Source organism: Schistocerca serialis, chromosome 5, assembly GCF_023864345.2.
Source record: "Schistocerca serialis cubense isolate TAMUIC-IGC-003099 chromosome 5, iqSchSeri2.2, whole genome shotgun sequence".
In the NCBI taxonomy this organism is placed as follows: domain Eukaryota; kingdom Metazoa; phylum Arthropoda; class Insecta; order Orthoptera; family Acrididae; genus Schistocerca; species Schistocerca serialis.
In genome coordinates this window covers 27,691,509-27,704,187 of record NC_064642.1, presented here as the reverse complement: position 1 = coordinate 27,704,187, position 12,679 = coordinate 27,691,509, and the positions used below count along the sequence as shown (strand labels likewise).

The following is a 12,679-nucleotide window of genomic DNA, read 5'->3' as shown; positions in this document are numbered from 1 at the left end:
CTGTTGTAGAAGCCACAAGCGCTGTTGCTGTTGGTCAGATAGCTGCCAATCAAACTGTCGTTGTTCCTGCTGTTGTAGAAGCCACAAGCGCTGTTGCTGTTGGTCAGATAGCTGCCAATCAAACTGTCATTGTTCCTGCTGTTGTAGAAGCCACAAGCGCTGTTGCTGTTGGTCGGATAGCTGCCAATCAAACTGTCGTTGTTCCTGCTGTTGTAGAAGCCACAAGCACTGTTGCTGTTGGTCGGATAGCTGCCAATCAAACTGTCGTTGTTCCTGCAGTTGTAGAAGCCACAAGCGCTGTTGCTGTTGGTCAGGTAGCTGCCAATCAAACTGTCGTTGTTCCTGCTGTTGTAGAAGCCACAAGCGCTGTTGCTGTTGGTCAGATAGCTGCCAATCAAACTGTCCTTGTTCCTCCTGTTGTAGAAGCCACAAGCGCTGTTGCTGTTGGTCAGATAGCTGCCAATCAAACTGTCGATGTTCCTGCTGTTGTAGAAGCCACAAGCGCTGTTGCTGTTGGTCAGATAGCTGCCAATCAAACTGTCGTTGTTCCTGCTGTTGTAGAAGCCACAGGCGCTGTTGCTGTTGTCAGATAGCTGCCAATCAAACTGTCGTTGTTCCTGCTGTTGTAGAAGCCACAAGCGCTGTTGCTGTTGGTCAGATAGCTGCCAATCAAACTGTCATTGTTCCTGCTGTTGTAGAAGCCACAAGCGCTGTTGCTGTTGGTCAGATAGCTGCCAATCAAACTGTCATTGTTCCTGCTGTTGTAGAAGCCACAAGCACTGTTGCTGTTGGTCGGATAGCTGCCAATCAAACTGTCGTTGCTCCTGCTGTTGTAGAAGCCACAAGCGCTGTTGCTGTTGGTCAGATAGCTGCCAATCAAACTGTCATTGTTCGTGCTGTTGTAGAAGCCACAAGCGCTGTTGCTGTTGGTCAGATAGCTGATAATCAAACTGTCGTTGTTCCTGCTGTTGTAGAAGCCACAAGCGCAGTTGCTGTTGGTCAGATAGCTGCCAATCAAACTGTCGTTCTTCCTGCTGTTGTAGAAGCCACAAGCGCTGTTGCTGTTGGTCAGATAGCTGTCAATCAAACTGTCGTTGTTCCTGCTTTTGTAGAAGCCACAAGCGCTGTAACTGTTGGTCAGATAGCTGCCCACAAGCGCTGTTGCTGTTGGTCAGATAGCTGCCAATCAAACTGTCGTTGTTCCTGCTGTTGTAGAAGCCACAAGCGCTGTTGCTGTTGGTCAGATAGCTGCCAATCAAACTGTCGTTGTTCCTGCTGTTGTAGAAGCCACAAGCGCTGTTGCTGTTGGTCAGATAGCTGCCAATCAAACTGTCGTTGTTCCTGCTGTTGTAGAGGCCACAAGCGCTGTTGCTGTTGGTCAGATAGCTGCCAATCAAACTGTCGTTGTTCCTGCTGTTGTAGAAGCCACAAGCGCTGTTGCTGTTGGTCAGATAGTTGCCCACAAGCGCTGTTGCTGTTGGTCAGATAGCTGCCAATCAAACTGTCGTTGTTCCTGCTGTCGTAGAAGCCACAAGCGGTGTTGCTGTTGGTCAGATAGCTGCCAATCAAACTGTCGTTGTTCCTGCTGTTGTAGAAGCCACAAGCGCTGTTGCTTTTGGTCAGATAGCTGCCAATCAAACTGTCGTTGTTCCTGCTGTTGTAGAAGCCACAAGCGCTGTTGCTGTTTGTCACATAGCTGCCCACAAGCGCTGTTGCTGTTGGTCAGCTGGCTGCCAATCAAACTGTCGTTGTTCCTGCTGTTGTAGAAGCCACAAGCGCTGTTGCTGTTGGTCAGATAGCTGCCCACAAGCGCTGTTGCTGTTGGTCAGAAAGCTGCCAATCAAACTGTCGTTGTTTCTGCTGTTGTAGAAGCCACAAGCGCTGTTGCTGTTGGTCAGATAGCTGCCAATCAAACTGTCGTTGTTCCTGCTGTTGTAGAAGCCACAAGCGCTGTTGCTGTTGGTCAGATAGCTGCCAATCAAACTGTCGTTGTTCCTGCTGTTGTAGAAGCCACAAGCGCTGTTGCTGTTGGTCAGATAGCTGCCCATCAAACTGTCGTTGTTCCTCCTGTTGTAGAAGCCACAAGCGCTGTTGCTGTTGGTCAGATAGCTGCCAATCAAACTGTCGTTGTTCCTGCTGTTGTAGGAGCCACAAGCCCTGTTGCTGTTGGTCAGATGGCTGCCCACAAGCGCTGTTGCTGTTGGTCAGATAGCTGCCAATCAAACTGTCGTTGTTCCTGCTGTTGTAGAAGCCACAAGCGCTGTTGCTGTTGGTCAGATAGCTGCCAATCAAACTGTCGTTGTTCCTGCTGTTGTAGAAGCCACAAGCGCTGTTGCTGTTGGTCAGATAGCTGCCAATCAAACTGTCACTGTTCCTGCTGTTGTAGAAGCCACAAGCGCTGTTGCTGTTGGTCGGATAGCTGCCAATCAAACTGTCGTTGTTCCTGCTGTTGTAGAAGCCACAAGCGCTGTTGCTGTTGGTCAGATAGCTGCCAATCAAACTGTCGTTGTTCCTGCTGTTGTAGAAGCCACAAGCGCTGTTGCTGTTGGTCAGATAGCTGCCAATCAAACTGTCGTTGTTCCCGCAGTTGTAGAAGCCAAAAGCGCTGTTGCTGTTGGTCAGATAGCTGCCAATCAAACTGTCGTTGTTCCTGCTGTTGTAGAAGCCACAAGCGCTGTTGCTGTTGGTCGGATAGCTGCCAATGAAACTGTCGTTGTTCCTGCAGTTGTAGAAGCCACAAGCGCTGTTGCTGTTGGTCAGGTAGCTGCCAATGAAACTGTCGTTGTTCCTGCTGTTGTAGAAGCCACAAGCGCTGTTGCTGTTGTTCAGATAGCTGCCAATCAAACTGTCGTTGTTCCTGCTGTTGTAGAAGCCACAAGCGCTGTTGCTGTTGGTCAGATAGCTGCCAATCAAACTGTCGTTGTTCCTGCTTTTGTAGAAGCCACAAGCGCTGTTGCTGTTGGTCAGATAGCTGCCAATCAAACTGTCCTTGTTCCTGCTGTTGTAGAAGCCACAAGCGCTGTTGCTGTTGGTCAGATAGCTGCCAATCAAACTGTCGTTGTTCGTGCTGTTGTAGAAGCCACAAGCGCTGTTGCTGTTGGTCTGATAGCTGCCAATCAACTGTCGTTGTTCCTGCTGTTGTAGAAGCCACAAGCGCTGTTGCTGTTGGTCAGATAGCTGCCAATCAAACTGTCGTTGTTCCTGCTGTTGTAGAAGCCACAAGCGCTGTTGCTGTTGGTCAGATAGCTGCCAATCAAACTGTCGTTGTTCCTGCTGTTGTAGAAGCCACAAGCGCTGTTGCTGTTGGTCAGATAGCTGCCAATCAAACTGTCGTTGTTCCTGCAGTTGTAGAAGCCACAATCGCTGTTGCTGTTGGTCAGATAGCTGCCAATCAAACTGTCGTTGTTCCTGCTGTTGTAGAAGCTACAAGCGCTGTTGCTGTTGGTCAGATAGCTGCCAATCAAACTGTCGTTGTTCCTGCTGTTGTAGAAGCCACAAGCGCTGTTGCTGTTGGTCAGATAGCTGCCAATCAAACTGTCGTTGTTCCTGCTGTTGTAGAAGCCACAAGCGCTGTTGCTGTTGGTCAGATCGCTGCCAATCAAACTGTCGTTGTTCCTGCAGTTATAGCTGCCAATCAAACTGTCGTTGTTCCTGCTGTTTTAGAAGCCACAAGCGCTGTTGCTGTGGGCCAGATAGTTGCCAATCAAAATGTCGTTGTTCCTGCTGTTTTAGAAGCCACAAGCGCTGTTGCTGTAGGCCAGATAGTTGCCAATCAAAATGTCGTTGTTCCTGCTGTTGTAGAAGCCACAAGCGCTTTTGCTGTAGGTCAGATAGCTGCCAATCAAACTGTCGTTGTTCCTGCTGTTGTAGAAGCCACAAGCGCTTTTTCTGTAGGTCAGATAACTGCCAATCTAACTGTCGTTGTGCCTGGTGTTGTAGAAGTTACAATGCAACGTTACCGACCTGATTTACGTAGTCTGTTCATCGTCTGTCTTCTCGGTGGCATTCCATCCGTGGTTGTAAACTGAAAATCTTTGTGAATACTAGAGCCGGCCGTGTTGACCGAGCGGTTCTAGGCGCTTCAATCGGGAACTGCGCGACTACTACGGTCGCAGGTTCGAATCCTGCCTCGGGCATGGATATGTGTGATGTCCTTAGGTTAGTTAGGTTTAAGTAGTTCTAAATTCTAGGGGACTGATGACCTCCGATGTTAAGTCCCATAGTGCTCAGAGCCATTTGGACAATTTTTTGAATACTAGATGGTGTTTGCGTAACAATGCACACAACACTGCAATTTCGATTTCAGTTTTTTCACACAATTGTTATCCGTGATGTCCTATTGTCCAGACGATGATTAGTTTCTTAACTTCGTCAGATAAATACCGCACAAACCAGGTTGAATCTCACTCATAACCAAAAATCCTGCGGTGGAATCCTTCAGATAAATTACAGCATTACTGAAGCACATTTTCTTATACACAGTTTATAAAAACCAATAGTAGCCCTAAATAGTTCCCAAATCAAAATGTTAAGTGTGGCACAGAGCACTGTTCATATTTGCGTCATTGTTCACAGAAAACCTACTGTCTTACAGTAAGCCCCCAAAGAAAGTTATACACTCAGTTCAGTCCTTAAAGAAAGTGACCACGTACAACAATCGCTCGTCCCAGTGACAATGATGGTCACAATCTCCTACCAATCTCAACACAATTCAGCCAAACTATTCACAAACTTAAGTCAAAGAAATCACTTGTAAATTCTTAAGTACTAACATTAGTGAGTTTTTGAGGGTACCGGTACGACTGTTTTCGCGGACGGGCAGCACATGGCAGTTGCGTGGATGATTAGCGGGAGCATACTGGGCACAGGTGTTGATCGTTTGCTCGCTCGACCGGGACTGACTGTTTTGGATGATGTCCAAATATTTAAAGACTGGCGTATGAACAAACTTCTATTTCAGGAACTAATCATTTGAAAAACTTCTAGGCTGCACTTTACTACTCAGGATGGACTATAAGTATTGATAAAAGTTTGGTTAGTGAAATATGTAGTGCTCTAGAAATCTAGAAAAGTTTATCAAACAGTTTTATGCACCGGCATTGAGAATACCCTGTTTAGGAGTAGAAGTGTCGCATAGAAAATTATGGTAAACTATGCAAAAATCTTATTTAATAACTTAATTAATGAAGAACGTCACCGTGAGCATCAAAATTAGGTCAACAAAAGTATAACGGAAAAGGTCGTGATTCAGTTAGCATAGACGCAAACCTGCAATGGGAAATGTAACCGCTTCTTCTTTACCGGTAATTATCTTGCAAGTTAATTAGTTTTCCAAAATGTCAACTACGTGACTGAAAAGTCGGAATTCCAGCCTTTATAATGAGTAGTGTCGCAAAGCTCATAAATTCCTGTTACCTCGGACGATACCTTCTAAGTCTTACTGCCGTAAAATATTAAATTATTCATATCTTTTCATTAGCAACACTTTCATGCGAACTACATACGTTAGAAGAATCATTACAGTAAAGATAACACCCGGAACGATAGAACTAACTAGGAGAAGTCCCCAGCGGTGGATGGACTTTTTGAAACCAAATAAAGGTGATCCAAGGCATCACACCTCGCAGCCACTGAACCTGGTGGGCCCTCGTTTGCTAGTAACTGACCAAAAAAAATTCGGAATTTTGCGTAACTCTCGATAACCTTAAAAAAAGGCGTGTTGCGTAGTCTGTTTGCGTGGAATAACGGATGGGGCTGTAGCTACACCTGCATGCAGCTATGGGTTTGAATCTCGTCAGGTGCAGTAAATTTTTTGCTTTTAAATCTTTATCGAAATGACTTTGATCGTTATTTTTGTTCAGTTAATTGGTTTAAATGCAATTTTTCATTTCTATTATTCTGTCACATTATTTTGATCACCACATGACCTTTTATCATTTGTTTCATTTTTTCTTTATACCATTCTCTTTCCAATCAGAATTTTCATGTATTTAGTTATATTTATCTATTGTAATATTCAATTATTTGAAAATCCCGAGCTATCAGTTAAAAAACAAAAGACCAGCTAATCTATTCATATTGACTGTGCAGTGGAGTGAAAAATGTATTTTTCGTTACCATATGTGCAATTTCTGTGCTTGGTAATCGTGATAAAAACAATTAAAACATAACCTAAATACCCATTACACTATTGACAAAATAACGCAGATGAAGATTTAAATGAAAGAAGGGTTTATAAGTATAACGAAATTCATATAAAATGAGAAATGGATATAATGAACGCAATAATGTGGTCGAAAAAAACACGGTCATAAAACAAAAGAAATCAAATCGAGATTAAACGTAAAGTTAATTAAAAACATATTAACAAAGATTTCAGGTGGAAAAAGAATGCTAGGAACAGAAATTTGAGTAAATGAAGAAGTTGATATTACGATGAAAATGATGTGACAAAAGAATGGAAATAGAAAATTACATTTAAATCAACTAACTGAATAAAATGATCAAAGTCATCTCGATAAAGATTTAAAAATAAAAAAATCTATTATACCTGACAAATTTCGTACCCACTACCTCTTGAATATGAAGCTATTAATCTAGTCGTTACTCCACCCAAACAGATGACGTTTTTCGACTTTTTTAATGCTATTGAGTCTCACCCAAAATTCCGGAAATTTTTTTCGTCATTACTCGTAAATGAGGGCGCACAAAATAGAATGACTGCAGGGTGTTATACCTGGGACCTTAACCTGTATAACTGTATAGATGGTTTCAAAAACTCGGTCCTTCCACTGGAGACCACTCCTTGTAAGTGAAATTCAGCCTAAATGACATTTTTAAATATTTATGTACGTACTACACGTAAATTACGTAAGAAAGTGTATACAGACAGGATAAAGATCAGCAAGAAAAAAATAGTTATTATGATGAGTTGAAGTCATAACAGATGGAATAATTCCAACTAGCTATCTCTCAACTGCTTCATAAATTCCGGGCCCATGTTGCCTGATTTACCGATGCACTCCAAGTTTCGAATTTCTCGTCGCTATTGTTGAAGTCTACAATTATCCCACAATTTATCGAGCGAAAATGGGCACATAGTTAAGGGATGGGGAAGACCCACAGTGGTTTAGTAGCCATGTCAGAAAACTGCTACGTAAACAAATAGAGCATCACAGATTCAAGACAACTCAAATCCTAGCTGACAACTGAAAGTGAACGAAGCGAAAATGAGCATAAGGAGAGCAATGAAAGAAGCATTCAGTGACTTTGAAAGTAAAATTTTGTCAACCGATCTGAGTAAAAACCCTAAGAAGTTTTGGTCTAATAAAAAATCAGTAAGCAGTTCGAAATCCTCTGTTCATTCACTTAGTGACCATACTGGCAGCGAAACGGAAGATAACAGACGGAAGGTCGAAATACTGAATTCAGTCTTTCGAAAGATCGTTTCAATCATCGAATGAACGTCGCATGGCAGATGTAGAGATAACCGATGGCAGAATAGAAAAGCAACTATAATCGCTTGGTAAGGGAAAGGCATCCGAATCATATGAGATATCTATAAGGTTCTACAAAGATTATTTGAAAGAACGTGCTCGCTGTCAGAAGTTTATCGTGGATCGCAGAAGCAAGGAAGGGTATCTAGCTACTGGAAAAAAGCGCAGGTCATTCCCGTTTTCAAGAAGGGCCGCAGGACAAATACACATAAATACAGGCCTACATCGTTGACGCCAATGGAACATGTTTTGACGTTTTTGGAGAACCCTTCTCCACACGCCGTGGGTGGCTTGCGGAGTGCGACGTAGATATAGACGTGGATGCAGATGTGCATTCGGCGCAAGACAAACAGTGTGCAGCCGGCCGGAAACGGAGTCCGTAAAAAGTCCACAGAGTCGAAGCCAAAGTTATCCACGGATAGCGGCCTGCGAATTGAATGTTCCAAGCACGTGATCACGGAAGAGAATGGACGCTCCGCACTAGTGGGTTGCCCATCTAGGAGTTTCCAGGGCCAAGAAAAGTTTGACTTACAGTAATTCATATTGTTATTGACGCAATTCAAAACTTTTAATGTTGTCATATACTACATGTTAAGAGCTATAATCCTGTGATAAAGGTTTAACACGATACGTCAAGTATTACCGTTAGCAACTGTGTGTATGTCATGAGGCATGTATTTCAAGACACACAAATTGCACAGACAACATTCATCGAGTATTTCCGAAGGAGAACACCTCGAGACTTGCAACAAACTTTACACACATATTTTACACTTTCGCTCGCTGACACACCCACAAAATGATGAAAGGAAAGATAGTTTATCGCTTACTACATCTACATCCATAGTCCGCAAGCCACCTGACGGTGTGTGGCGGAGGGTACCTTGAGTACCTCTATCGCTTCTCCCTTTTATTCCAGTCTCTTATTGTTCGTGGAAAGAAGGATTGTCGGTATGCTTCTGTGTAAAGAAGGATTGTCGGTGTGCTTCTGTGTGGGCTCTAATCTCTCTGATTTTATCCTCATGGTCTCTTCGCGAGATATACGTAGGAGGGAGGAATATACTGCTTGACTCCTCGGTGAAGGTATGTTCTCGAAGCTTCAACAAAAGCACGTACCGAGCTACTAAGCTTCTCTCCTGCAGAGTCTTCCACTGGAGTTCATCTGTCATCTCCGTAACGCTTTTGCGTTTACTAAATGATCCTGTAACGAAGAGCGCTGCTCTCCGTTGGATCTTCTCTATCTCGTCTATCAACCCTATCTGGTACGGATCCCACTCCGGTGAGCAGTATTCAAGCAGTGGGCGAACAAGTGTACTGTAACCTACTTCCTTTGTTTTCGGACTGCATTTCCTTAGGATTCTTCCAATGAATCTCAGTCTGGCATCTGCGTTACCGACGATTAATTTTATATAGTCATTTCACATTAAATCACTCCTAATGCCTACTCCGAGATAATTCATGGAATTAACTGTTTCCAGTTTCTGACCTGTTATATTGCAGCTAAATGATAAAGGATCTTTATTTCTATTCATTCGCAGCACATTACACTTGTCTACATTGAGATTCAATTGCCATTCCCTGCACCATGCGTCAATTCGTTGCAGATCCTCCTGCATTTCAGTACAATTTTTCCATTGTTACAACCTCTCGATATACTACAGTATCATCCGCAAAAAGCCTCAGTGAACTTCCGATGTCATCCAGAAGGTCATTTATATACACTCCTGGAAATTGAAATAAGAACACCGTTAATTCATTGTCCCAGGAAGGGGAAACTTTATTGACACATTCCTGGGGTCAGATACATCACATGATCACACTGACAGAATCACAGGCACATAGACATAGGCAACAGAGCATGCACAATGTCGGCACTAGTACAGTGTATATCCACCTTTCGCAGCAATGCAGGCTGCTATTCTCCCAGGGAGACGATCGTAGAGATGCTGGATGTAGTCCTGTGGAACGGCTTGCCATGCCATTTCCACCTGGCGCCTCAGTTGGACCAGCGTTCGTGCTGGACGTGCAGACCGCGTGAGACGACGCTTCATCCAGTCCCAAACATGCTCAATGGGGGACAGATCCGGAGATCTTGCTGGCCAGGGTAGTTGACTTACACCTTCTAGAGCACGTTGGGTGGCACGGGATACATGCGGACGTGCATTGTCCTGTTGGAACAGCAAATTCCCTTGCCGGTCTAGGAATGGTAGAACGATGGGTTCGATGACGGTTTGGATGTATCGTGCACTATTCAGTGTCCCCTCGACGATCACCAGTGGTGTACGGCCAGTGTAGGAGATCGCTCCCCGCACCATGATGCCAGGTGTTGGCCCTGTGTGCCTCGGTCGTATGCAGTCCTGATTGTGGCGCTCACCTGCACGGCGCCAAACACGCATACGACCATCATTGGCACCAAGGCAGAAGCGACTCTCATCGCTGAAGACGACACGTCTCCATTCGTCCCTCCATTCACACCTGTCGCGACACCACTGGAGGCAGGCTGCACGATGTTGGGGCGTGAGCGGAAGACGGCCTAACGGTGTGCGGGACCGTAGCCCAGCTTCATGGAGACGGTTGCGAATGGTCCTCGCCGATACCCCAGGAGCAACAGTGTCCCTAATTTGCTGGGAAGTGGCGGTGCGGTCCCCCACGGCACTGCGTAGGATCCTACGGTCTCGGCGTGCATCCGTGCGTCGCTGCGGTCCGGTCCCAGGTCGACGGGCACGTGCACCTTCCGCCGACCACTGGCGACAACATCGATGTACTGTGGAGACCTCACGCCCCACGTGTTGAGCAATTCGGCGGTACGTCCACCCGGCCTCCCGCATGCCCACTATACGCCCTCGCTCAAAGTCCGTCAACTGCACATACGGTTCACGTCCACGCTGTCGCGGCATGCTACCAGTGTTAAAGACTGCGATGGAGCTCCGTATGCCACGGCCAACTGGCTGACACTGACGGCGGCGGTGCACAAATGCTGCGCAGCTAGCGCCATTCGACGGCCAACACCGCTGTTCCTGGTGTGTCCGCTGTGCCGTGCGTGTGATCATTGCTTGTACAGCCCTCTCGCAGTGTCCGGAGCAAGTATGGTGGGTCTGACACACCGGTGTCAATGTGTTCTTTTTTCCATTTCCAGGAGTGTATATTGTGAATAGCAACGGTCCTACAACACTCCCCTGCGGCACACCTGAAATCACTCTTACTTCGGAAGACTTCTCTCCATTGAGAATGACATGCTGCGTTCTGTTATCTTGGAACTCTTCAATCCAATCACACAATTGGTCTGATAGTCCATATGCTCTTACTTTGTTCATTAAACGACTGTGGGGAACTGTATCGAACGCCTTGCGGAAGTCAAGAAACACGGCATCTACTTGGGAACCCCGTGTCTATGGCCCTCTGTGTCTCGTGGACGAATAGCGCGAGCTGGGTTTCACACGATCGTCTTTTTCGAAACCCATGCTTATTCCTACAGAGTAGATTTCTAGTCTCCAGAAAAGTCATTATACTCGAACATAATACGTGTTCCAAAATTCTAAAACTGATCGACGTTAGAGATATAGGTCTATAGTTCTGCACATCTGTTCGACGTTCCGTCTTGAAAACGGGGATGACCTTTGCCCTTTTCCAATCTTTTGAATCACTACGCTCTTCTAGAGACCTACGTACGCTACACCGCTGCAAGAAGGGGGCAAGTTCCTTCACGTACTCTGTGTAAAATCGAACTGGTATCCCATCAGGTCCAGAGGCCTTTCCTCTTTTTAGCGATTTTAATTATTTCTCTATCCCTCTGTCGTCTATTTCGATATCTACCATTTTGTCATCTGTGCGACAATCTAGAGAAGGAACTACAGTGCAGTCTTCCTCTGTGGAACAGCTTTGGAAAAAGACATTTAGTATTTCGGCCTTTAGTCTGTCATCCTCTGTTTCAGTACTATTTTGGTCACAGAGTGTCTGGGCATTTTGTTTTGATCCACCTACCGCTTTGACATAAGACCAAAATTTCTTTGGATTTTCTGCCACGTCAGTACATAGAACTGTACTTTCGAATTCGTTGAACACCTCTTGCATAGCCCTCCTCACACAACATTTCGCTTCGTGTAATTTTTGTTTTTCTGCAGGGCTTTGGCAATGTTTTTGTTTGCTGTGAAGTTCCGTTTGCTTCCGTAGCAGTTTTCTAAGTCGGTTGTTGTACCACGGTGGCTCTTTTCCATCTCTTACGATCTTGCTTGGCACATACTCATCTAATGCATATTGTACGATGGTTTTGAACTTTGTCCACTGATTCTCAACACTATCTGTACTTGACACAAAACTTTTGTGTTGAGCCGTCAAGTACAATGAAATCTACATTTTGTCACTTTTGCTAAACAGAAAAATCTTCCTACCTTTTTTAATATTTCTATTTACGGCTGAAATCATCGATGCTGTAACCGCTTTATGATCGCTGATTCCCTGTTCTGCGTTAGCCGTTTCAAATAGTTCGGGTCTGTTTGTCACCAGAAGGTCTAATATGTTATCGCCACAAGTCGGTTCTCTGTTTAACTGCTCAAGGTAGTTTTCAGATATTGCATTTAAAAAAATTTCATTGGATTCTTTGTCCCTGCTACCCGTTATAAACGTTTGAGTCTCCCAGTCTATATCTGGTAAATTAAAATCTCCACCTAAAACTAAGACATGCTCGGGAAATCTACTCGAAATATTTTCCAAATTTTCCTTCAGGTATTCTGCCACACATCTTCTCCGATCACCCAGTAAAGTTTCAGTATCAGCCATGACGTTTTAATTTATAACTTTTTTACTATTAATTCTATTCACAACACATTTTGCAGAGAATGTGAACATATACTAATGAATGTGCGTGCAGCCATGACGTTCTAACTTATTACTTTTTTACTACTAAATCCATTCGAAACAAATTGAGCAGAGTGTATCCACACACACCGGCAAAATTATGTCGTTTTATAACACACATTTCAGTAGAAATGATGTAGTCATTGAGATACGTGAACAACAAGCTCTCAGTTAAAACGAAACGTCTTCTAATGAGGGCACTTACCGACCCCAATAAAATCTTACGTGCATTTTTTCACATCTATTTGCTTAACGACAAATATTTAACACATTAACTTATTTGTAAAGAAATCACATGATTAAAATCTGTTTTATAGATAACGGTTTGA

General features: G+C 44.4%; 1 protein-coding gene across 1 annotated transcript in view; it reads right to left on the bottom strand.

Annotated features, from left to right (window-relative positions):
• Positions 1-1,791: 1,791 nt before the first annotated feature.
• Positions 1,792-12,679, bottom strand: part of LOC126481721 (putative uncharacterized protein DDB_G0271606) — a 77,295-nt gene continuing 66,407 nt past the window's right edge. Inside the window, exon 3 of the mRNA XM_050105673.1 lies at positions 1,792-3,423. Coding sequence (XP_049961630.1) covers positions 1,792-3,423 — 1,632 coding nt within the window. The remainder of the gene's footprint in view (positions 3,424-12,679) is intronic.